The 26,743-nt window shown below is 41.0% G+C and overlaps 1 protein-coding gene across 1 annotated transcript in view; it reads left to right on the forward strand.

The window, feature by feature from the left end:
• The window catches only part of LOC139718438 (uncharacterized), a 162,846-nt gene that overhangs the window by 128,298 nt on the left and 7,805 nt on the right, over positions 1-26,743 (forward strand). Inside the window, 21 exon segments of the mRNA XM_071629910.1 lie at positions 45-198; positions 1,589-1,767; positions 3,026-3,226; positions 3,997-4,150; positions 5,186-5,382; positions 8,610-8,819; positions 9,903-10,050; positions 10,638-10,822; positions 11,968-12,168; positions 13,903-14,044; positions 14,612-14,799; positions 15,877-16,092; positions 16,567-16,708; positions 17,676-17,851; positions 18,971-19,171; positions 19,581-19,728; positions 20,197-20,381; positions 21,157-21,360; positions 22,273-22,440; positions 24,595-24,777; positions 25,855-26,028. Of these exon segments, the coding sequence (XP_071486011.1) occupies positions 45-198; positions 1,589-1,767; positions 3,026-3,226; positions 3,997-4,150; positions 5,186-5,382; positions 8,610-8,819; positions 9,903-10,050; positions 10,638-10,822; positions 11,968-12,168; positions 13,903-14,044; positions 14,612-14,799; positions 15,877-16,092; positions 16,567-16,708; positions 17,676-17,851; positions 18,971-19,171; positions 19,581-19,728; positions 20,197-20,381; positions 21,157-21,360; positions 22,273-22,440; positions 24,595-24,777; positions 25,855-26,028 (3,756 nt within the window).

Below are 26,743 nucleotides of genomic sequence, written 5' to 3' on the forward strand. Positions count from 1 at the left end.
GCAGTGTCACGATTCAAAATATATCATCTTTCCCTTACGTACAGTGTTCAGCGACTTGTGGTGGTGGTGTGCAGTACCGCGAGGTGAACTGTACTCGTCTAGCCACTGGCGAGTCGGTATCGTTTGACAATTGCGACGACATCCGAGCCACAGATTATCCTGGAAACTCTCGGCCATGCAACACTGAATTATGTCCTTGTGAGTGCTTTTCTTTGTTTTTTGTTTCTTTGCTCTGTTTGTTTGTGGAGGATTTGTTTCAATGCTGAAGTCTATGATAAATGCTTTTTAGATTCCATGAAGTCTTGCAGATATTAGTGTTTTTCTTTTATTCTTTGTGGTGTGGTGTGAAAAATATTACTTTGTCTCTCCTTTTTGTTCGTAACAAGTTATGCTACGGTCACAAAGGCTTGTACGGCTGCCTTACCGAAGGAGGGCTTCGTACAAATTTTAAAGAAAAAAACTTGGAAAAGGCCATCGACCAGGATACAATCTTACAAACGGTCTGCAAACGGTCTATTGACGCTGGTTTCGTACGGCCTTCATTGGAAGATCTTTGAAATTGTCTAGGAATCATTCATACGGCATTTTTCGCAGTTCTTAATGGTATTTGTGACCGAGCCATCAGCCGAGCAAATTGGGGCAGAGACATGTTCAAGGCCTTTCCCTGCTGCTGTTAACTCTTTATGTGCCACGTTTACACGCCCAATTCAGTCGACGGCGTGCCAACTTCGCATATTCTGCTCAAAGGCACAAAGCCGCCCAAACCAAATTATAAATCGCCAAATGCCACAGTGCGATGAAAGCGTTTTTCGCGATTTCATTCGTGTCACGTGTAGCTTGCTCTTTACGTGGTGATTACCCAACAAGGGGTGTTTTTTCAACTGGAATTGCAAGTAAATTCTAAGTACTTTACATTGTTTTATGTGCAAAAGTCATGCCTTTTACAATAATATAGCTACTGGTCATTTGAAAGAAAACTGATCAAAAATGTATCATACAATTAACATCAAAGCAAAGCTTGGGATTTGCTCTACAACTTGGTCATTACAAGTATTACAAGTCCAGGATAACCAAAAAATTATTTGATTTAAACTTACAAAGATTTGAAAAGCAGAATCTTATTTCCCCAAGGCATGACTTCATTGCTGTCTCGGAATAATGTGGCACACAGGAGATTTAGATCACGGCACATAAAGAGTTAGCAGCATGTATACTCCACTCCTCTGTCTTCAGAATCTCGCACTTTGCCTTTGCAAGGGAAATGCTACCACTTTCCTCTGCTTGACTTATCCATACTTTCCATCCATGAGCCTAAATACTTAAAATCTTATACCTCGTATATATGAGCTCCATCCTTTACTGTGTAGCTTCACAACACCTGTCTGGTAGCTTGACAAAAATTCTGTTATTTTTTTTGGCATTTATCTTTAATCCAACCTTTGCCCCTGATGTTTCAATTCTTTGCAAAAGTTCCTGTGCCTGTTGCATCTCTTCTAATAACAGAGCGATGTCGTCTGGTCATGGGCTTGAGAAATAGTCAGTAATGTATCAACAATTTACCCTGTGTGTCACCCCTTGCTCTCCACAGTCTGCTACACCTATCAAAATGACACTTCTCTGATCACGTCGCCCAACTACCCCAATGACTACCCTCCGAACACGCTGTGTTTCTACGAGCTGGAAAGTCTGGATAGGTGCTGGTCGCTCCAAGGCATTGATGTCGACATTGCTGGCTTTTTCCCATTCGAATGCGATGACGGCGTAGCGGTGTGTATTCGTGTTTGCCCCACGATCTGTAGGATGCAAAATGTTCAACTAATATATGGAAACAGAAATGTTATAACAATACATCAACAAGTATGATAATTCAAATTAATGATTCTTGCATCAATCTTTTTTTTTTTTTTAGGAAGAGATTAACACATTGCCCTTGGATGTAAATAAACATTGATTATTTAGTGTTTCGGCTTGAAAATACTGAATGATCAGTGTTCTTTATGTTAATGAGGGACAATTTGGTGACAAGTTGCAAATATGACAATTTTATAAAGCACTCGTTTCTAACTCAATTTGATCATACTGTAAATGTTAGCATAAAGATAGAATCTTGCCATTGAATTGTCCTAGAATCTATTTTTGGAGAATTTGAAGGTAATTGGCAAGTGAAAAGTTTAGAGAGAAACATAAGGAAAGAGAGATAGAAAGAGAATTTCATTCCCATCTTGTCTGTTCACAAACTATGGGTGTGTTTGAGCGCTCTCCTATTAAGCGAAGTGTACTGTACCGTACCCACACCAGAGGAGCGCTCGAACGCTCCTAAAGCGTACCGTACCGTACTGTACCTAGCCAAAAGTGGACCACTTCCCGATGCGCTCCAAAAGTGTACCAAAAGCGTACCAAAAGTTTGCTGTAAAGCATGCAAGTATCATGTGCAAACGTCACAATGCAGAGACATCATTCTCTTTGTTCATGACAGGTGCAAGTAGTTCAAGTGCCAGGTGGATGAAATTCTTGCTACAAAAATGTGTGACCTTTTCTAAAAATAGCTTGTGAGGTACGCTTTCTTGACAGAGTGCTCAAATGCTTCAAATCTCGCACTGTTCGGTATGGTACGCTTTGGTTTGCTTTAGAGCGCTCGAACGCACCCTATAATTACCCATCACGACTGAGTGATACAGGAGAAGTAATGCTAATACTGATGCTGACGAAAAGATCTCTAAAGCTTGTATCACACATTGCTTTAAAGTGCTTTACACAATTCTCTCAAGAGATTTGCTTAAGCATTACAATGAGTACACACCAAGCATGACTTGTCTTCATAATTAGATAAAAGGCACTGCAGGAATATTTACTATATTGCAACTGGCTTATTGCCTATGCTCCATAAATGTGTATAAGAGAAAAATGTTGCTGTTTTTTTTTTCCAGTCATGAGGGAACACGTATCTTGCATGTGAAGGAGACCCAAGTGAAAGAATAATCATTGAACTGTGACTCCACTTTGCCCCCCATGAATAATAACACAGATCCAAGACTTGGAATATCCATCCGTCGATGTGTACGTGGGGTGTGGAGACGAGATCCCGCCAGAAAGCTACAAGTCGCTCTCCGGCCGCTTGCTCCTCACCTTTTATTCAAATGAGACAGTGGAGGGGCGGGGCTTCGCCATCAGCCCCTCCCTGGTGGAGTGTCCGCAATACGCTTACCTTCCTGGACCATCCAGCGAGGTTTGTTTGCTTAGATTCTACCTTTCTGATGTGTGTGTGTATGTGTGTGTGTGTGTGTGTTTGTTTGTCTGTTTGTTTGTTTATTTTCCATCTGGGAAGATGACTGGATGGCCCATATTCAAGTACACTTTGCTGGTCTTCCAGTTGGATATGTGTTTGTGTGTGTGTGTGTGTGTGAATGCGGGGCTCAACACTGCCTTGCTTGTCTGGTGGCCCGTTTGGGCCACCAAAATCTGTAAATCTGAAATTTTGGTGGCCAAGAAAAGATTCTGTAGTGGCCTGAAATAAAAGCAAAAATATAAATCCATTTTGAACCTTACCAACCTGATGGAACCACCAAAAGATAAATTTGGTCACCCAACACCAATTTTGAGTGGCTCCAGACCACTGGGCAACCACGAATATCAAGCCGCGATATAACTTTACGTGTATATTTTTGTATATCAATGTTGCAAATTTGGCGAGAGCCAAGATTCACAAAATTACAAATATATATTGCACATGAAAGTTCTTGTCTACTCTCCATGCATTTTAGTGCCAGTGGCAATTTTGGAAAAACTCCTACCACAAGCATACTTTAATTTTCGAGAGTGTACGTCTCTGTGATTCTGTTGGAATTTTTTGCCTGATGAAATACAAGTAACGAGGTAGTATCTCCTTGATTGGTTCCTTTTGAGTCTCTGTAATGGATGAAAACGTAATGTTGTAAAAACAAGACTGTGACGATGATACTCATTTACAATGTGTATCCTTCCCATTTTTATTTTCAGTGCTCTGTGACCTGTGGTTGGGGAGTCAGGACTCGGGAGATCTTCTGCACTGATCTGGCCAACAATGTCACCGTCAACTCCAGTTTCTGCGCCGGTCAGGAGGGGATCTACATGCCACCACCTACTCTGCCCTGCTACGAAGGCGAATGTCCATGTGAGTCCCTCCCATTATTGAGTCAGACAATGGGGAGAACTATTTTGGCTACAGTGTGTATGGAAAGAATTTCCGGTGTCAGTGTGTGCTTTTTCTTGAGACGCCTTTACTGTGTTTGCAGTTGGATCACAAATTGAACAACACACAAAATTGTCTCAATGTGCTTTTAATAGATGATAGTGCATTTTATACAGTAGCATCGCCATCAATTCATGGAACAGGGTCTTGTGAAATTGTCTATGACCTCCTCAATGGCAAAAATATCCGTTCATGAAAATAAGTGTGTTCTCTCTTTGATGCTCGATTAAGAGCAGAGTGTGCTGACCCATATCAAATGCATTTTGTCAAATTTGGCTATATTAGCATACAGTGTACTTGGCCCACAGATTTGACAATATTTTTGTGTGTGTGTCTGTGTGTGTGTGTCTGTGTGTGTGTGTCTGTATGTGTGTGTCTGTGAGAGAGAGAGAGAAAGAGAGAGTTAGAGACAGCGTGCTGTTACTTGTGCATGTAGAAGACTTCATTTCTCTCCTCAAGAAAATCATGGTAAAAATTTGGGTGAAATCTGTTTTACACATGCTCCAAGAATGGATGATTATGAACATCACCAATGCAGGGTCCACCCAGGTGACCATTACTGCAAATGCAGGATATTTTTGCAGTGCATTCATTTTCATGCCTTTCGTGTTACTTTAGGTTAGTGCAAATATCTGAACAATTTTATCTGCTCATTTTGAATTGGTTGACAATTGCACAGCGCGAATCCCAGAAGCCGCCAATATCTTTTTGAGTCGCTCATCACGAAAAATGAATCGTGCAAAAATATAGATGTTTACAGTATGTTAAACCAGTCATCACTGTTTCCTCAGCACATTGGGTCCAACCAAAGATGAAGAGTGAAGCCAGCTGTGCGAATTCATTTAGGTGGATTGATCTCTTCTAGATTTAGTTGCATTTCCTGCAAACGGCTGTCTATATTCGTCACGCAGAAAATTTACACTTTCTCCCTTATCTCTCAATCTTGGCCAATCTCAGCCTGCGACGTGTACGTGAATGCCGCAGGAGAGTACATCTACAGCCCCAACTACCCGGATAACTATGACAACGACCAGCAGTGCAATGTGTTCATCCAGTCTCCCGACCCCGACATGTGCATCAACCTCTTCTTCATCTCCCTGGAGTTGGAGGGACCTGGCAACTACTCGGGATGTTTCGAAACGGACTACCTCTCGGTACGTTGGCATCTTTGCGCTTGTCCTCTGTCTCAAACATTTTCCCCCATGTTTGCTTTCCCCTGTTTCAAAATTTTTCTTTTTGGATTACAGTAGGAAAATATAAAAATGATGCACAGGTGTGAGTATGGCAGTCGGAATTATGTGGGTAATGCAACTACGGAATTATTTAACCCATGAGGGTGCAGCCATGTGGGTTTAGGCTCGATTTCATGGTTACTGAATGCAGCCATGTAGGTTTAGGCTAGATTTTGTGGTTACTGAATGCATACGATTTCTGTAGATGCGCAAAGAGACATGTGCATCAGTTTTTATGCCTCCGCCACGTAGTGGTGCCGGAGGCATTATGTTTTCGGGTTGTCCGTCCGTCCGTCCGTACGTCCGTCCGTCCGTACGTCCGTACGTCCGTCCATACGTCCGTACGTCCGTCCGTACGTCCGTACGTACGTCCGTCCGCTTTCGTTTACGCGATAACTTGAGTAATATTTACTGGAATTTTACCAAACTTGGTCCAAGTATGAAGTATGATGGGGCAATGATTTGATTAGATTTTAGGTGAAATCGGCTAAAGGTCAAAGGTCAAAGGTCAAGGTCAAATCATGAAATTTATCCGTTTACGCAATAACTCAAGACTGTATGGAGCAAATTTCACCAAACTTTGTTGGAGGATGATGTATGATGGGACAATTACTTGATTTGTTTTTCAGTGAAATCGGACAGAGGTCAAAGGTCAAAGATCAAGGTCAAATCCTAAAATTTATCTGTTTACATGATAACTCAAAACTGGATGAAGCAGCTTTCACCAAACTTGGTCCAAGGATGATGTATGATGGGACAATTAGTTGAGTAGATTTTAGTGACATTGGCAAGAGGTCAAAGGTCAAAAGGTCAAGGTCAAATGCTAAAAATGTTGCTATTTCCCCCATATTTATGCAATGCCTGCAGTTATTTTCTTGAAACTTAGTGTAGACATGTACTACTGCATAAAGATTCTCCAGAGAGAGTTTCATGTCATAAGGTCAAAGGTCAAAAGGTCAAAGGTTAGGTGAAAATGTTGCAATATCACTTTTCTCACAAATGGTTCAATGTATCTTCATTGAACTTGGTACATATGCATGTACTGACTGGCAGGGATTATCTAGGGAATTTAGGGGTCATGGGTCAATAGTCAGGTTTCAAAGGTCAAGGTCAACTTCTCAAAATGTTACTACAAATGGTGTATTTCCCTTATATATGCCTGTACTAGTATATGCAATGATTGCATTATTAGTTTTAAAATTTAATATATGTACATGTATTACTTAATGGAGATTCTCTTGGAAATTTCCAGCCAGAAGGTCAAAGGTCAAAGGTTAGGTTTAAATGAAAAAAAGTATATATTTTGTACTGGTAATTACACTCTTTCTTCATATCTTGAAAATTATACTCAATGTATAAACTTATAATAAGGTCGGTCAGAAGTCAAGTAAAAATTTCCAATTCCCCAAATATGTGTACCTGCACTCTTTAATAGACAATTATAGCAAACCCAGTTCGTGGAAAGTGAACATTCAAGATATTTCTGATAAACCTGTTATTTCGATATTTTGCCAGTTATGTGAAACTGTCATCACACATTGTGAAGACATTGTACTATACACCTATTGGGAGAATCATGCATTATGGCGGAGGCATCAGTCGCCGTAGCGACATTTCTAGTTTAGAATGATGGACTAATTTTTACTAAAAATTGAATCAATTTATGACTCTTGGAATAGTTACGGGATGCATATCCTTGTGGCTTCCCATACCTGCAATTGTACATCTATAGTTTAATAAGTGGATGCATGGCTAGCAGCCTCTTGCTAATTGCATGCATGCTTTCTAGGTGCTCAAACCTTTAGTGCATGCAATAAACATGTTCTTACATGTAGTGCCATCACCTGTGATCACTATGATGCGTTTCTATCCTACCTTCAGCCAGAAAAAAAAAAAAAACAGCAACAACAAATTCATACGATGAAAGTGCAGGATTTAATTTGGTCCTGTTCGATAATCAAGTTTCATTGTTTGATGTAAAGAAAATCTGGTGGGAGACATTTCCATGAAAAGTAAGAATACCCTGCAAGAATGCATTTATTCTTTAATATTATTCTTTATGCTTGATAGAGAATTCTCTGTTCCACACATGAATGTCCATTTCAAGACTACATTGTATCGGCAGTGATAAAGGTAATAGAAAAATAACTAGAAAAGTAAGATATACAATCTGTATAGGTGGATGGAGAAAGAGAAGTGGCATTGTGAATTTGTTTTACGTGTGTGGCCTTGGAAACAAATCCACAATATACAGTTAGAACTAAGTCTATGCTAGAAGAACAAACACAAATACTCAGTTTTTTGTTTATGGATTGATTTATTTTATTTATATTTGTTTTGTATAATATGCATTTTTATGGTTACGTGGACTGAAGTCATATTTTTTTGATAATAATAATATTTATAACTGAAAGTGGTTACTGAATTGAAAAGTTGAATTGTTTTCAAATTTTGTTTATATGCAAATGTTTAAGAATATTCTGTTGCAATTATTTGTTGATTTTTCCCCATGAAGCTCATCAGCATGATGTTCCATGTGTATGTTTTGTTTATGTTTATAATTTTCATCTTGTTAAGCAGGATATTATATTTCTCGTTTGATGTGTGACTGTATGCAAGAGTTGAATGTCTGCTTGGGATGAGTATATAGGTTTATCTGTATAGACATGTGGATGTGATCTGCATGTGTATGTGTGTTTATGTGTGTTAATACGTGTGTGTGCGCATGCATGTGTACGAGTACGTTGGTAACTATGGTTATCATAAATTTCAAAGTAATATATTTTGCGTAATAATTGGTATGAACTGTTTATCGTTTTTATATGATGCTGTATATTTGTTATATTACTGTAATCGGTATTTGTTGTTGTTAGAATGTTCATACAATGTAGGTTGTTTGATGTAATTGATACGTTTTTTCAATGTGATGCATTATGATTTAGCCTTCAGGCTACTGTTTTGCATGTTTGTTTCCATAAACCATTATCAAATCAAATCAAACTTCACATAAACTGGTCCTACACTTGTATGTATATCTCTTTCATGTGAGAATCTCTACCATTTCTCAAAGTGACATAATCTAGCAATGAAATAAAAAAAAGAGAGTCTGGAGTTGATTATTGATTGACCGAATCGTCGCATATTTGTAGGTTATTGACGCAGTGATGGAGGAGCTCCCATTCTACGACATCGACTTCGCCCTGTGCGGCTCCAGGGAAGACATCCTCTGGACGTCGCGCTCCAGCTTTGCTCTCCTGACTCTGACGACCAATGCCCAGAACACGTTCGCCGGGTACCAGATCTATGCCAGTACGGCGGAGTGCAACAACTACTTCTACGGTGTTACCCCATGGAGTGAAGTAAGTGTGCTAGATATGAAGCCAGTGTAATGTCCCAGTCACATAGACATCCTGGATCACCCGGACTGCACCCCAGATCTGATCCGCGGTGATCTGGGGTGATCCGGGGTGATCCGGTGAGAGATCCATGTTGATGCCTCAGACATCCTTTGACATCCGTGTAGATCCAGGGACATCCGGGAGGCCAACACAGGAACTTTGGAGGTCAAAATTATCCGGCGTCATCCAGGGATTGGGGTGTTGGCAGAGCAATCCAGCGTGATAGGTGTGGCTGCCATGTACCTGCCGTGTTGATCCATGTAGATGCCGTGTTTGTCCTTGTAGATGCCGCGCAGACGCCGCGGTCTTCCCGCCTTATCCACATAGCTGCTGCGTTGATACTGTGTGTACAGTCATACCGACGCTCGTCGACACTCTATCAAGGTCGAAACTATCCCGGATCTCCCAGATATCCCGGATATCCCCAGATCACCATTTAACCATGTAGATCCTTGAGCATCCATGTTGATACATGTATGTGACTGAGGCATGAGAACACATCTTCCAACTGACATTGGGTACAGAAGAAATCTCAAAACGTAATTTAAATTCAAAGAGAGAAAAGAAATAGACTAAAGAGCAACTTATCATGTATTGTTGGATGCACGGCTTGCCATCTCTTGCTCTTCATGCGCATTGTGTGCTTGCCAAGTTAGCAAACTCTTTTGCTCCAAGCATGCGACATCGTGTCTACAGCATCTGTCTGGTAATGCCTGCTATTACATGCACAAAATTCCATTTGACTTTTGTGAACGGCCAATAAGCAATTTCGTCTGCCTGATGATGTGGGGTAACAAGATGTAAAAATTACATTGCTCTGATGGCTGATGTGTTTCGTGATATATCTTTTTCCCACAACAGTTTTGATACTGCAGTGTATATACATATTTCCTCTGTGTTAAAAATGCTTCTGTCTTCATCTATGTACATCAATGTAGCATTCGAAGCTTTTTCCATGATTGGCTTACCCTTCAAGCATCATTTTTTTTTTTGCTTTATATGATGACTATTGTCAAGTTTGTTGCAACCTCTTTCCTATTGTAGTGCTCGGTGAGCTGTGGTCTTGGTGAGAGGGTCCGAAACTCTTCTTGTGTGGATCGCTCTGACAACTACACCCTCGTCTCCGATGATCTGTGCGGAGACCAGATACGTCCAATCACGGTCATTCCTTGCTACGACGCCGAGTGCCCAAGTGAGTTTACATTTAGTAATCAGTGCTGACCATTCAAAGAGATATGTGATATGTATCGATGTAACCTGTTGAGGAGTATACTCAGGCAGGGGTCTATGGGAAATGCGTGTTGTAGCAAAATCAGCCCGTCCTCAACAGGTTAATATCAACTCTTCCTTTATCAGGGAAATTTTATCAGCAGATCTTTTCAGTTGCGTTGGAAGAGCGTGGAGTTTTGTACGAAAATGTTTTCTGATTTGGCCATTACATATGCTTTTTGGAATTTGCTGAAAAAAGGTCTTCACTTCATCATTTTTTCTAATAGGGAAAAGTGAGTGACAGTGTAGTAATGCTCTAGTGTGTAGATAGTAGTGAATTACCAAGTTGTATTCAGCGTATGCATTTACACAGAAAGTAAGTATTTCACTGACAATCCTAACGTTTCATCTTGTTTCTATATTTTATCTTTTGCCCTCTATTTCTTTCTTCCTACCCACAATGTTGTCTATCCTGTCTGTAATCCTTTTCCATCTAAATCCTGTACCATGCCCCCGACGCCCTCCCCCCCCCCCCCCTCCCGAAAAACTATGAATGTGAAATAAAAAAAGGCTGCGATCGCTACATCAACACCACCAACGAGAACCTGCAGCCGGCGGTTCCCTACAGTGCAGTTGGGGAGAAGTGTTCCTACGAGTACGTGAACACAGAGGGCGGTTGCCATAGCCTGGTCTTCATCTCAATCGACCTGCCTGAGCGCAACAGAGACGGGGAGTGCGACAGAGACTATCTCGTGGTATGTGTTTTTGTTCGAGTTCACTCTGCAACTGACTCTCTCTCTCTCTCTCTCACCTGGCTAGGGGTGTGCTCGATGAGATTTTTACAAGGAATGTTTGTCAAAAAATGTCTGTCGATGCATGTTCATGTACAATGTATGTAAATGAGGGACATATATTGTGCGTGCTAAATTTTATTGCCGTAAGTTGAAAAAAGATGGAATGAGAAGTGAGATTGAACTCACAATTGCTCATTGCTCACAATTCAGTCAGGTCTGAAATTTGGGAGGGATGCTTTTCTGTAAAAGAAAACTCTCACAATGCACTCACAAGTTATGTGTAGCAGAAAATGAAAAACAGAAAAAATGACACGCAAAACGCCATTTGACCAGAAAGGAAAAAATTGAAAAATATCATGCAAGTCTACTATGTGACTAGATTTTATGGAAGGAAACGCTCAATTCTTTTGAAAAATGGCAAGAATGTGCTTGTAGAAACATCGGGAGTGGGTAATGCCCTTTCCAGGACCATATACAATTGTACATACCCAAGAAAGAATATGTGGTGACCCATTTAGCCTTCTACCACCCAGGGGTATGCTCACTTGTTCCTGAGAACGGCAAATGCCGTGCTCGTCCAAAGATGCACAAACTTTCTCTTACAAAAGCCACATGTTGCAATTGATGTAAAAATTATATTTAAGAATTGATTGAAACGCATTTGAACATGTACCTGGAAAATGCATTATACAGATTAAATTAGAGGCCACTGCTCTTGTTCTACATTCCCTTGCAAATTATTGGTCCTAGTGTCATCTTGTGAAATCTTGAGAAAGAGATTGGATTATATGTGCAGACATTTTACACAATAATGATTGTATAAAGTTTTCTAAGAAATATATACCATAAAACAAGAAATGTTTTTTCACGAAATGTAATTTCACGAGAGCCAAGATTGAGCAAAATTTAAATGCATGTAAAAGTTCTTGTCTATATTAAATGCAGTGAATGTTTGAGGTAATGCGCGAAATTTCATGCTGCGGAAGAGGCCTTTGGCTCCAATTCACAAAAATTTCATGCTATGACAATATTATTTTACAGTATACATGTACAAGTGTATATACTCTACAGTTACATACGTTTCCTTGTTTTCTATGCGTGAACAGTATGAGGAGGAAGGTAATTACAGCCGTACGATTATCATCTGCGGTGACAACGCTCCATCCATCACTTCACGCTCCAGCGAGGTGACGCTCACGCTGGTCACAGATGGCGTGGTCGACGAGGGCTTCGACGGCTTCCGCCTCTTGAATGGTTTCGTGCCCTGTCCCCAGTACGGCTTCATCGCCGACAAGGAGTTCGGAGAGGTGAGGATGCCATCCATGGTCAATTTATGATAGATTGTATTATATGTGACCCTGCACCACAAAACTGACAAAAAGTCGCTAGACATGGATTTTTAGTTAAGGGCAAATTCTGAAAGAGCAGACTCTAAGCTCGAAAATGATGTATAACTCTATTCAAATGGACTTCTCTTACCGACCTAAATACAGGAAAGAAAGCACATACTCTGGAAAAGTGTTAACTGAGAAAAGAGGGGAAGTACACGGTCTATTCAAGCGCTTAATCTTTACCAAGCCGTGCTAGCTGTGCCATGAAAGGGACAAAACACAGGATGTAAACCACCGTAGCAACAACAATGAAGGGATTATCAGATTAAGCTGAAATTAAGCATGTTCTATTAGCACATTCTGCCCATGATTAATGCTAACTTTCAAAGCAGTAGCATCATCCTTTCAAAAGTTAATAGACTTGAAAGTGAAGAGTGTGCAAAGGATTTCGAGGCATGAAAAGTGGCCTATTAGTCAAACCTGATCATTCTACTCTTCCCCAAAAAGGGTTGTAGAAAAACTGCTAAAAACACGCTTTCCAATTCATGTTAAGATACCAAACTGAAGTATAATGTAGAAGAAGGATAGCTCTTTCACAAAATATGAAAAACTCAAGATTGACTACATGTAGGTTGAACGATTTCACCCTTTTTTGAGTCCTCACTTAAAATTAAGGGGTGTGACTTTTTGTTTTTATTTTTTGTGGTGCACGGTCACACATTGTTCTATGTTCCTTGTCTGTCTCTGTACAATATATCTAAAGTTATAACTGTGTTCTGTATGTATGAATTTTACCTACAGTGTATGTACTGATGTGTTCTATGTATGTGCGCAAACAAACAAACATCCAGAAATTGACAATAAAATTGCATTTGATTGAATTGCGATTGCAAGATGCAGATAATGCCTTGGTAGCAAGGATCTGCTTTGCAAACCTCATATATATGCAGCACTTAAAAAATTAGCTCATTGCTCCATAAAACTAAGGGAACAAATGTATGGCAAGGTTTGTTATGCTTTTCTGATCTTTGGGTCTGCAGTCTGTACAATGTACGTGTGTCTGACAGTCTTTGCAATACAATGATCAGCAAGGATTTGATTGTTTTCTGATAAAAATGTCACATTATTGACAAACTGCTCATTCCAGAATCACACAATATCTTGGAATGATGTATGCTTATGTATTCTGGCTGGCTAGTTACATGTAGATTTATTTGTGTTTAACTCTTATTGTGTTAAAAAGACACTTGGGTACAATATGTATAACTTGCAGAGTTTAGCATTGAGCTGAACCCCTTAAAGTGTATTGCAAATCAGGCTGCCAGCTTGCCATGAACTGTGCCAATCCAACGAGAAGGCTACACTATTTTGGAATTGGGGGATCATGGTACTGTAACGTCTACTCCTCAACAGTCAGTTTTCGAGACATGTCTGTCCATGGCATGAGAAAGTACCTCCACAGAAGTGCCAATCAACATGAAAAGCAGAGCAAGTGTTAAAATCCGCTGACATGCAAGCATCCGTAAGCATGTCATTTGACTTGACTGCAACAGTAATAGAAGAATGTTTAATAAGATGTGGAGTTTTCCTTTATTCACTACACTCGACTTCATAACTTTGAATTGCACTTGAATAATGTACACCATTCCACATTGACTGAATTGTACGAGATGGCACTTCTTGCTTAACAATCCTCTGTGTGGTTTCCAGTGCGATGTAACCTGTGGGGGCGGTTTCCGGTCCAGGAATGTGACCTGCATCGACCTCTCGGATGGGATGGAGGTGGCCGACCAGTTCTGCTCCGACGCCAGACCAGTGGAATTCCTACCGTGCAACGACGAGCCTTGTCCAAGTGAGTGCCTGACCCCTTACAGAACTTTGATGCTGTATGTTGAGAGTGGGATGGCAGGTTATGCAATTAATGAATTCCACCAACTTACGAATAGATTTTATGGACACACGTCACTATGTATAGTTTGTATAGACATGTACCCACAAGCACTGAGTTGCAATGTACATCTTTCATCTGAGGACCGGGTCTATTGCAAGGTCTAGAAAATTTTTTCTCAAAGGCAAAGACTGTGGAACTGATTTTTTAACTTTCAACTTAGTTCTCGTATTTTTTTACATTTCTCATAAAAAGACCGGTTATGTCAATATCTTATCGATACATTGTACAAATTCATAATTTCTTTAATCCCACGGAGTTGACAATAGAGAGTAGACCAAAGGAAGAAACAATTTCTGATTATTCGTCCTGGCTTTCAGTGTACTTGTTCATCTGGTTGCTCCATTTCAAGTGACATGTGTTAAGTTCTTTCAAGACTGCAAGTTCTGTAACAAAGAAATAGATCAATTTGACCTTTTCCACTGTATGCACCGTAAATCTGACTTTTGAACTTTTATTGAACCCATCCAGCTTGTGACCAGTTCATCAATGAGACATCAATCACCGTTACCAGCCCTGGTTATGGCGAGGGCGAATATGAGACCAACCAGAACTGCCGCTACCTCATCGACTACGGTTCCCAGTGCGTGCGACTGACCTTCCTCAACTTCGGATTCCAGATGGCGGATGCCCGCAACCGTTGTCGGGATTATCTAGAGGTGAGTTTGAGTTTCAAGCAGTGACCTTTTTCAATCAGTTATGAACAATATCAAGAACTTCGAGACATACAGTACATGTGTTTTGGATTGTACTTGATTTGTTTATAGATCATTTTATTTGCTGACCTTTAGTCAGGGTAAAAAAACGACAGGTGTGCTGTAAATGGCCAGCAAATTAGAGGTGACTTCAGATACCTGAATAAAATAAGCGTTCATGCTCTTCTGATGTTACAACAAGAAAGTTGACTGTGGCATACAGTGTGGATTTTGATAAGGAAAGATTAATTTATTATTGGAAAATTGAGCAAAGAAAATGGGATTCCATCGGGACTCAAACCGGAGACCTCCGGTTGCTAGCCCGGTGCTCTACCGACTGAGCTATAGAAAGCCCTAGTTCAGTGTTTGTCCCAGAAACCCTAAATTCTCAATGCTCGGATGGTCAGAAGCTATATAATAGCAGTGTGTTTTGTGTGTGACACACACGCACGCACTTAAACCTGGCATAAACCCGAAGGATAATTCAACTTGGGGATAAATGCGAGGGATCACCGTAGTGATGCAGCTTTTTGAATATGTAACAAACGTAAATAGAAGAAAACTGAGTCCAAATAGAGGATACTATTAACCATACATGTAGATTGGGGATGAAATGCAAGCCTTTGAGATGGACCAAAGGACACACCCCAAAAAGGTCTACTCTGTGTCCTGAGTTTAACGAGAAAGTATGAAGACAGAAAAAAAAATGTGTGTATCAATTTTGTGAATATTTATTGAGTCATGGCATGAAAATGTTGTGTCCTTTGTACTCTGTGATACCAAGTGAAACTAAAAATCTTGAATTATTCTATGTACTTCGTTTTTAGTCCACATGAACTTCTACGTATCACCTACTAGTATTAAAAGTACTAGACAATCAGTAAGAATAGACTCATGATAGAAGATTCCTATGGAGAAGCACTATGGAAATGTGTGATGCGTGTGTTAGTCACCCAGTAGTAGATGCAAGTATAGAATGCTTCAAGTTTCTCTCTCCAGCAGTTGTTAACATCTTGCACCTAAACTTGAACCGCTTTGCAGATCAGTGACCAAGCGGAAAGCACAGACCACCTGACGCAGCAGTACTGTGGTGATGGCCCCGGACAGTTCTCCACCTGGGACTCTCGCAGCAGCCAGGTGGAGCTAACGTTCGTCACCGACGGAACCGAGACGCCGGGATCCGAGCTTGGCTTCGAGCTGTTCCTGGCCCCCATTGAGTGTCCCATGTTTGGCTTCGTCTACAGCAACTTCTCAGAGGTATATCCATCGGTTCATCTTTTGACCCCTTCACCTTCTTCAGGATTTTATTATTTGCTTTAGTGAATCTTTGCTATTTGCAAAAACTTCTTTTAATGCAATTTGTTGTTGTTGTTGTTGTTGTTGTTGCAATGTTCAGCTCATAAACAGCTGAGAAATGCATGGACTTCTTCTCTTTGGCTCATGCTAATTTTGCACACTTTGCTGCAGTATGTGCAGTATATTCATGCTCTCTGTTCTTTAAAACTCAACTTTTGTGACACCATGGTTGTACTTGTATACTTCTCCAACATCAGAAATGGAAGGTCTGTTCACACCTTCTTTGAAATAGGGTTGTATCTTTAGCATAGAAAATGTGTGTGGAAATGAGCTGCGTGGTGAAGGTGTTTTTTTCTAGTTTGGACTGATTCCATCCCCTCCTCTTCTTTGTATCACGCTTTGTACTTTTTGATTTTTACTTCTGGTGTCCTGCAGTGTTCAGTATCTTGTGGAGAGGGCACACAAACGAGGGATGTCGATTGTGTAAACCTTGATACCGGTGCCGTGGTTGATGATTCCCAGTGCCCCGAGACCCCGCCCGAGGCCACAGCATCTTGTAATCTTGGAGAATGTCCATGTGAGTATTTCCAGGAGTAGACCTTGTATGTCTATAGGCTCAACTATATGAGGAAGATTCCCTCATATTTAACCCATTGAGGACGAGTCCTGAGTAAACTGGGGCAAGTGTTTATGGGATGTGCGTGTTGTAGCAAAATCAGTTCGTCCTCAACGGGTTAATTGATTATATTTGAAATATATTTTCCCAATTTCAATAACTTAGACAAGTCAAAAACTTTGCAATTTTATTCGTTAAAAAAAGTTACAGAAACAAATACATGAAATAAAATATGAAGAAAATGGTGCTTATAAAGCATCTACTCTGCAGACCTGCCATAGCCACAAATCGAAAGCCTCTGAAGCAGGTTTTGATGAGTCCAAGTGATTCTCTTTGTTGTAAAACTGCACTTACAGTGTAAGTGTAAAAATTTCAAACGGTGGCAGATTTCAAAAACTCGGTGTCAACAACAATGTGCCTGTGCCAAAGAGACCTGACATTTGATAATGCATCACGTGCGGGTTAAATATTATGTGTGTGATAAAAACACCCCCTCCAATGCCTCCCCCCCCCCCCCAAAAAAAAACAACAACAACAACAACAAAACAAAAAAATCTGAAGCTTTAACATAACATCAAAGCAACACTTTCATAGGTAGTGCCTTTTCCATTGTTCAGTTAGATTTAGTTTAGCTTGGTTCTCATGCCCACCATCAAAGTTTAAGGGGAAAAAAAAGAATAGATTGTAAATCCCATGACAAAAGTAGGGCCATGGCAAGTTTCTGTGAGAACCACGGTATCATCAGATCATGCTATGACAATCGGTCAGATATTCTGAGGAGCAACTTCACATGATGTAAGGTGACGCATCTTTTTTTTTTTCAAAATTTTTGCCACCAAGTGACATGAAAATAGGTATACAGTTGCAATTTGAGTGAAGAAGAAATGCAAAGACTAGAGACATTTACTGGTTTCTCCCCCTTTCCCAGCTTGCGACCGCTCTTTCAATGTGACCCAGACTATACTAGTGGAGAGCTCTCATCCTTATCCCAGTCGTGCGAATTGTGTCGACACGTTCACCTCCTCTGGGGGAACTTGCTTGGCATTGTCCTTCATCTTCCTCAGGCTGGAGAACTCGACGGATTGCGAAAATGACTCGCTGACGGTGAGGAGAAATTGCATCAATGATTTTTGTATATCATCAGTGGAAATTGAATTTTTGCATTCATGCTCTTTCAAAATCATAGGGGGAGCTACTGGTAGCCGATGTCGGGTTCCAAGATTTTCGTTCGGAAATGGAACGATGCAGGAAAAGACTTTGCATTCTTGTGTATTGTGCTGTAAAGATTAGTCTTTTGTTCTGCTTGAAGTGTCACTATGAGTGTGTATGTGCAGATTTGTATATTGAAAATAGCTACTAAGTTTTTGTTTCAGTGGGGAATCCATACAAGAATCCAAAAAATTTATTGAGAGTTGAGAAACAATATTGACTTCAATACAACTGAATCTGAAACACCCGTCCACCCCGTCATCCAATCATGTATGTTCATCAAGGATATTTTTTTCAAGGGTAGTGTTTGCATCACAGTGAGTGCTTCAAACATTATACAGGCAGCATCAAATATGTCACTGGAATGCCCGTCTTATCTGATTATCTGATTCAGCTTTAGTAAAATGATTGTTAAAAGATAATGATAATGATAATGATAGTGTTAATGATAATGATAATGATAATGATAATAGCTAGTTTTGATAGAGCGCATTTCGCATTTCATATTTCTGACCAGTGCTGACAATGCTCTCTCTCCTAACTCCCTAGGGGGAGCATTCCAGCCGCTCGCAGCTATTTTACAGACATGCACATGCTGATCAACCAACATAAATTTTCTCATCCTACTGGGTACCCATTTATACTCCTGGGTAGAGAGCAGCAATGTGGACAAAGTGCCTTGCTGAAGGGCAAACTCATTGGGCTAGAACCCACAAACCATACCATGCTTATGTCATACAGAGATGATCCACTCAGCCGTGATACGTGATATTTGATAACAGATACAAACAACAGAAACCTGATATTTGGTAGAAAAAAAACAAAAAAAAACCATGATGGAGCAATGTGTAAAGTTTTTGTTGTTGTGCAGAACGTATATTTTCGATACAACTATAGTGTAATAGATAAACTTTAAATGCTGCTCGGGCATGTACGAATGTACTACCATATAAGAATCCGCCAGCTTATGGTCTGAATACGTTCTCATCTCCCCCCATCTTCCCCTGTGTCTAGGTTGCTGACCCGAACAATGAGGACATCAGCTTCACCTTCTGTGGCACTGTCGTGCCAGTCCCGTCCCCCATCTACTCCACCTCCGAGCAGTTGACCATCACGCTGATCAGCAACGAAGCCGTGGAGACCTATGGTTACCAAGTAGTAGTGAGCCCAAGGGACTGCCCCAATGTCACGTGGGTTGCGGAGAACGTCGGCGGGGTGAGTCTTGGCAGAGAGAGATTGTGAAAGTTATCCAAGCTCGGGGTAAAAAAACAAATGTCATCTCAGGGTAACATGAGTGGTACTTGATTTCACGCAGACATTTACATCCAAACTGATTTTCTTCATCCCCTGCCTCCTCAACCCTTCATTCTTTGTCGCGGAATAATACCTGTTAAAGCAACACTCTCTCTTTGTATTCCAATGTGTCTCACAAATACGAATCGAAAAGAGATGAGACAGTGTTGCCCTTACACCTTTTTCCAATCTTACGTTTGCCATTTTGTGAAAATTTGCTCACATCTGTTCGTTGATCGTCCATGCATACGATATTACGTAGGGTAAGGCATGCATGAATGAACCACAACGAGGATGGTGTAACCATTTGTCTCTTGTTCTCTACATGCAGTGCTCTGTGACGTGTGGAAGCGGTGTCCAGCAGAGGAACGTCTACTGCCTCGATCAGCGCACCGGAATGCCGTTCTCGCAGGAGGAGAGCTGCCCCGGGGACCGTCCCGACGACACCATCCCCTGCAGCTTTGACCCTTGCCCTCAAGGTGGGGACCTGACTGCGTGTGGCGCTCTCCGTCCAGTCCATTGCATTGAATTGAATGAAGATGTCCACGAGTAGTTTTTGATATGTACGGTTAAGGAGTTTTAAAGTTTGCATGGTGATGTTAATGAGGAAGAGAGGTTTGCATTAACACCATGTGGATCTAGTCTATGAAAGGATCATCGCTAGGCAAAAGATGACCCTAGAAAGGTGACCCTAGAAAGGTGAGGTTGAAGGAGTGAAGTGATACGGAGGAGTGTAAGGAAGGGTGATTGTAGAAGGGCAGCTGTGAGCTGGAAGTCTAAGATTACACTGATGGAGATGCAAAGAGTTGGGTGCATAACCTGGACTAAATGCAAGACCAGCTAGTGCAGCTAAATATTGGCTCTCCACCCACCTTCCTGGATGGAAAATAAAACTAAACAAACAAAAGACTGCAATGGTATTTTCGGATTTTTCTTCCTCCGTACAGAGTGCTCCCTCGTTTACACCAACCAGAACGATAATCAGCTCACGTCGCCCGGCTACCCCAACCACCTTTATGAGAATGACCTGGAGTGCAGCAACATCGTCATCAACTACGCAGGCTGCATCGCCATCACCGTGCAGGAGATTGACATCGAGCCCTCGGAGAACTGTGACAAGGATTATCTGATGGTAGGGGTAGAACGTGATGCTGGTAATGGAAACATTCAGCCAAATCTGTCTGCTTGCCTTGAAGCAAAAAACAAAACAAAACAAATCAAAACAAAGTAAAACGGATGAAATGTAACTCATTGGCAATATAAGCAAATATCAGGCAAGTCATTGTACATGTGGTTAGCAGATATCTTGTCTGCACTCGGGTTTTTTTTTTTTCTACTCTCAAACTGCAGTGCATTAGGCTGAGAATATCTGAGAATGATCACACCAAAACATATGAAGAGTTTCATTTCAACAAGTGCTAAATCCATTTTTCTTCATATGGGTCTTTACTCTTTTTGACAAAACTGTATTCGCCTAGAGTAGTCTCACGCAGTAAGCTCTTCAAAGTTTTGAAATTTTTGGAAAGGAACTCTTCATGTACAGAGAGGGAATTGCTGTGCGTATGCGGCATGTCATATTTCTGTAGAGTATAGACAATTGTGGTATAATGAGTGTACCGTTTAATGAGAGGATTTTGCAGGTGTGGGGAGGTTAACAAAAAAAAAAATTGTGCATCACAGTGACATGATTCGGCCTGTCAGCGAAAATTACCGGTGTATGTGCTCAATGTGTACTTGTATGTTTTGGTTAAACTACAGTTATTCAAGTTCATGAAATTCTTCCGTCGAGATGTTTTCATTGCAACTGATTGACAAATTGCCCTATGTCGATGTAGGGCAATTTGTCAATCAGTTGCAATAAACTACAGTTATTGTACCTTTGAAATCCTTTGCTCTTTTCCTCGCAGATTGCAGACTCCAGCATGCCCCAGCTTGGAATCCGCCTGTGCGGCAATGAGCTGCCAACCAACAACCTGTGGGTGTCCAGCGCCATCAGTCCCACCAGCGTGGGGCTGTTCACTGACGGGGAGAACCGTTACCCCGGCTACAACCTCACCTTCTCGTTCCTCCCCTGTCCCAGGCAGGGCTTCACCGTCGGCATGTTTGGCGAGGTACACAGCTAGGCGTGAAAAATTTTATTATTCTGTCTTTGTGGAGGAAATCGTGAGATTAACCTGTTATCTGCCTAGGAACTTTGCTTTAGCCTGCTGTGCTTTGAATTTGAATTCAGATGATTACCTAACTTAGTAATCTGAACTTGACCTAGTTCCAAGGTAGTCAACCTTCTCTGTCCTTGCGATGTGCCTCAGTCGAACAGGAAGACCACGATAACACAATCACAGACCCTTTGTGTGCCATTGAGTCAAATGTGCACACATACCTGCGATAAAGAAATGATGTGGCACGCAGGGGGTTTCTTTGGTGACAGCTGGTTCAAGACACCTGTAGCAATCAGTGAACAATGAACAATAAGGGTGAGATAGCTGGTTTTCACTGCAGTAGATATGCACCAGCCTATTGTGGCAATGTGGATATCATAGATACTCGGATTTGGAATAGGGACTTGTGTCTGGTGTAAACAGATACAAACCTTTAATAAAGGGATGGTATCGTTTTGATTGAGATGAGGATTCCAAGTTTATTAGATGAAAATCTGTTTTGAAATGGCCGAGATATCCTGAAACAAAGGGAAGCAAAGCAATCTTAATAAACGGTGGGTTCCACTATTTATTAAAATCGCTTTGTTTTGGATATCTCAACCATTTCAAAACCAACTTCATCAGATTAACGTTTAATTTCTATCAGAATTATTATGATGCTTTTTGATATTTCACAAGAGGTTTCTCCTCTCAAAAAGTCATAATAAACAAAATGTTGGAAATCTGAAGCCCCATCTAAACTGAAACTAGACCCTCCCTTTAAGTGGCATGCATTTATTGATACAAATTCAGATGTAAAATTCTGCCTAGAATCACATGAGATGGCACCTCTAATTGTCAACCTTTTCACCATTAATTTGGTAGTGTTCTGCGACCTGTGGAGTCGGGGTTGTGACCCGCGATGTGACCTGCCAGGACAGCCAGGGTAACACTCTTGGCGACGAGCAGTGCTATGGACAGCGCCCTCTGTCTGCGATCCCCTGCGAGTTGGACCCGTGCTCGTACTCGTATAACGTCTCTGAATGGTCAGAGGTGAGTCTCCTGGTATCGATTTTACATACCCCCTACCCCGTTGACTTATGGATACACGTAAGTCGTAATGCAATTTTTGAACTTGACTATGATGACATAGTCTTACAGTGCACTTGAGCGCTCAAAAGTGAACCAAAATGAACTGAACTAAAGCTGAACCCAAACTGTGCCAAATGTGGAGCGTTTGAGTGCTGTGTTGAGAAAGCGTACCTCACAAGTTATTTTTAGAGGGGGGCACACATTTTGAGGCAATTAACAGGGTTATTCACCTAGTGCGCTTAGACTACTATTTACAGATGTCCCGAACAAAGAGAATGAACTCTTTGCATTAAAGACATATGTAGATATTAGGCACATTCTTCACATGCAAACTTTTGGTAGGCTTTTGGTACCCTTTTTGAGCACATCGGGAAGTGGTCCACTTTTGGCTTATAGTTCAGTTCGGTATGGTACACTTTAGGAGTGTTCGAGCACTTCTGTGGCGCGCGTTTGGTATGGTTTGATTTGCTTTAGGAGACCACTCAAATGGCCCCTTATTTACCTAGGGCAGTAGCTTCAGTCTAAACAGTGATCTCCATTTGGTTATACCCACCATCACTACCCCAGTATTGCTATTTACCCACTTGCATACACCTGGGCTCAAAAAGATACCATATAATTTGGTCAGAGGTCAAATGTGGATATGTTCATACTGGGCCAGATTTGCACCTTGTCCACGACTATACGTCATTGCTCCGGTATAATCAATATAATCAATAATTAGTAATCAGTGTTAGTGTGAAATCAAACCTTTTAGCTAAATTTCTTGAGGTGAAAGTCCACTGTATGTAGACCGAACTGTAGAAAGTTTCATGAAAATCTGACACAACTGGAAATCGTTCTGGGAATATGAAGCTTTCAGAATGCAGCGATGGTCAATGAGTACATCTTTCCTTCATCTACTGTAATTTGCATATTTGAACTATTTCTTTGAAATGCATACTTGAAGCAGTGTAAATGAAGGTGTAAATAAGAAAATACAGGATGTGAGGTAATGGATATGAAAGATGCTCTCGTGATGATGGGCTTGAGAATACTCAATGTTGTGTTTAACTCTTTATGTGCCATGTTCGCAGCTCAACTCCAAGTTGACAGCGTGCCATGTTCGCGTATTTTGCTTGAACACACAATCCCGCCCAAACCAATAGATATATTGCCAAATGGCACTGTACGCATGTACAATGAAAGCTTTACTCGTGATTCCATTCCTCGTACATGTAGCTTGCATTATGTTGTTGGATATCAAGTGATGTTCCACCTGCGGTTTTGCGCATAAATTCTAGTTTCTTTTTTGTCACAGTTGTGTGACATACCTAACAGCCCTGGACAAGAATGTAGCTACTGGTCATTTGAATGAAAAATTATCATAGATTTGTCGTAAAATTCACATTACAGCAAAGCTTGGAGTTTTCTCTACAATTTTACTCTTTGCATGTCAAGCATAGACATTGAAAAAAAAAATTTATACACGGCTTTTGAAACAGAATGTCTCCCCAGAGCATGCCTACTTTACACTGTGGTATATAAAGAGTTAATGAGCCAGTTCGGAGTTAGCTCATGAGCACATTGGTACAAATGACCTTTATTTTTTTTTTCTCAGTCAGTTAGGGGCACTGCACTCATTTTCAGCGCATAAGCTTTACATAACAATTTATGGGATTCATCAATTTTGTTCAAACAAAGAATGAATTTGAGTAGACCAGATGGCCAGAATGATCTGTCAAATGATACATGGAAAAGCATCCATTTTTTTTACTTTGCACTGAATGTATAACAATCTCTTTCTGTTGATATTGCCTGCCACTTTTTCTGTCAGGTGGATGTGCTGACAAGCACCATTTATAAGGACTGTATGAATAATCATTCATACAAATGTTTATCTCAATGAAGTTAAAATGAAGTTAAAACTAATGCGCCTGTTGGTACAAATGACCTTTTCTGCTCATGTGCAGATTTGAACAGGGAACTGGCTTATATGGGTAGCCTGCCTTGGCACATATCTGCATTTGTGAGGGTGTCATGAATGATAACTGTACTGGCAATATTTGATTGATGGTCGTTATCTACTTCCCCCCCCCCCCCCCTCCCCCCATCACCACCACCTACCAACATCAGTGCTCGGCAACTTGCGGCAGTGCCACCCAAACCCGCACCGTGGCATGCTTGGCGGACAACACCACAGTTGTCAACACCTCCCTGTGTGAGGACTATCTAATGGACATCCCACCAGTTGAGGAGCGAGCCTGCAATCTCACTGATTGCCCCGTATTTCGCTATGTCACTTTCCCAACCTCCGCGGTAAGCTGGCCCATAATTTTTTTTTATATTCATTTGTCCTTTTGCATGCAGTACATGTCACTTAATGTATTTAGTACGTACATGTAGTATACAGGATCTACTGCTAGTTCATCTCGAAACCTGGCTGATTTCTTTTCTCTTTCTTTTTTTCTACTTTTATTCGTCCTTTTGCATGCACTACTTCATACATCTAGTAAAATGGATTTCCTTCTGAAGCCGCTCTCAAATTCAAAAAGCTCTGAATTTTGTTCTTTGATATTCCATTCCTGTGCTCTATCAACTGCAGTGTTTCAGGTGTGCGTTTATGATGATTTTGGCAGTGTTGGTAAACAAATATAGAATGGTCACGAGTGCAAAGTGATGTTTCATTGCACGAGTAAAGACCATACACTATTTGTTTTATACAGCACCTCAGACATCAATAGATGTGTTCCACACAGATTTTGGAATTTAGCGTAAAAAAGGCAACCATTTCCTATGAAAGACGAATGAGTAGCCGCACAGTCACAGACAGCCGTGTACATGCATACGCGAAACCAAGCGGTCATGAAGTTGTTAATAAAATTGAGTTACAAAAGTGCGTGCTTGTAAGCGCGCTTGTTATTGTGGAGTGTGCATGGTAAATGTTTGTTTATTGTGACATCAGAGCCATGTAATGGAAATTACACGAGGTCAGCCATGCGCTATCTAAATTTATTTGCTCAAACAAAATTGCACGGCTGACAGCCACAGCGTGCGATGGAATTTTTAACTGAATGTCACATGATGGGGCAATCGACCAATTGGATAGCTGCATTCTTTTTGGGTGTTGTATAATACTTTAAGATGGGTCTTCATTTTTTCACTCACTGTATCTATCCTCTTTTATTCTATTCCTGTACAAAGACATTTAGGAGCACTCTCTTTAGATTCTCAGGTATTGTGTAACGCTGTACTCATTTTCCGATTTAGTTTTTCTTTGCGGCAAATACTCTTGTCCTTTCGCATTGTGTGTGCATTTCTGATCTGTTTCAAATCTCCTGTACCCAAACTCTAACCTCCTCTTCACTCCACTCGACACACCAAATGGACGCACAGTGCTCGGTCACGTGTGGCCTTGGGACCAGGGGGCTAGGAGCGTCCTGCCGAGACCAGGATGGGAACATTGACCCAACAAGGATGCAGTGTAGTGGCCCTGTCCCTCCCACCCGCGTGCCCTGCCGTGGCCCTGATTGCCCAGTCTATGGCTGGGAGGTGTCTGCCTGGGGAGTGGTAGGTTACCCTCCCTGTCCTCTTTACTATAGCATTTCACTCAGCCTGTCTTGCTAGCCTCTCTCCTACAGTACACCTCAAAGTGCTATGTACAAATTACAGCCTAATACAGTGTAGTACTGTAGCTATGCATTTCTCAAAAGCTGACTTGCATGCATTGCAAATTCTGGTAGTAATGTCTACATGCATTAGTCATGCCTTTGCTTTTGCTGATATCTCAAGCTGTGCTCTTCTAACATTAATACCCTTATCAACATTCTGCCTCGGCTGTGTTGTACAGTAACAGCTGCTCATGTGCTAATGTCAAAACTGTGTAGAACCCTTCACAGCTTCAAACTGTGATGCATAAATTGTTGTCATGGCAACCATCCCAGCAGTGACAATATGCCCCCCCCCCCCCAAAAAAAAAAAGAAAAGAAAAAGAAATGGACGATCAATGAGAGGTTGGATGTCAAAACTTTGTGTATAACCCTTCACAGGTTCAGACTGTTATCATGGGAAATATCCCAGAAGAAACAATGACCCCACGCCCCTAAAAAAAAAGAACAAAGAAAGAAAAGAAATTGAGGATTAATGAGAGATTGGATGTTGCTATATTTTTTTTTTTATTTATTGGCACATAAATATGGTTATAATATTAGGTACTATGTTATGGCACCCTTGTTGACCCTTTAATGACTAGTCCCGAGAATACTCAGGCAGGTGTCTGCGGAAA

This window comes from Diadema antillarum, unplaced genomic scaffold (assembly GCF_040938485.1).
Source record: "Diadema antillarum isolate AM-2024a unplaced genomic scaffold, OU_Dant_1.0 scf00000094, whole genome shotgun sequence".
NCBI lineage: Eukaryota > Metazoa > Echinodermata > Echinoidea > Diadematoida > Diadematidae > Diadema > Diadema antillarum.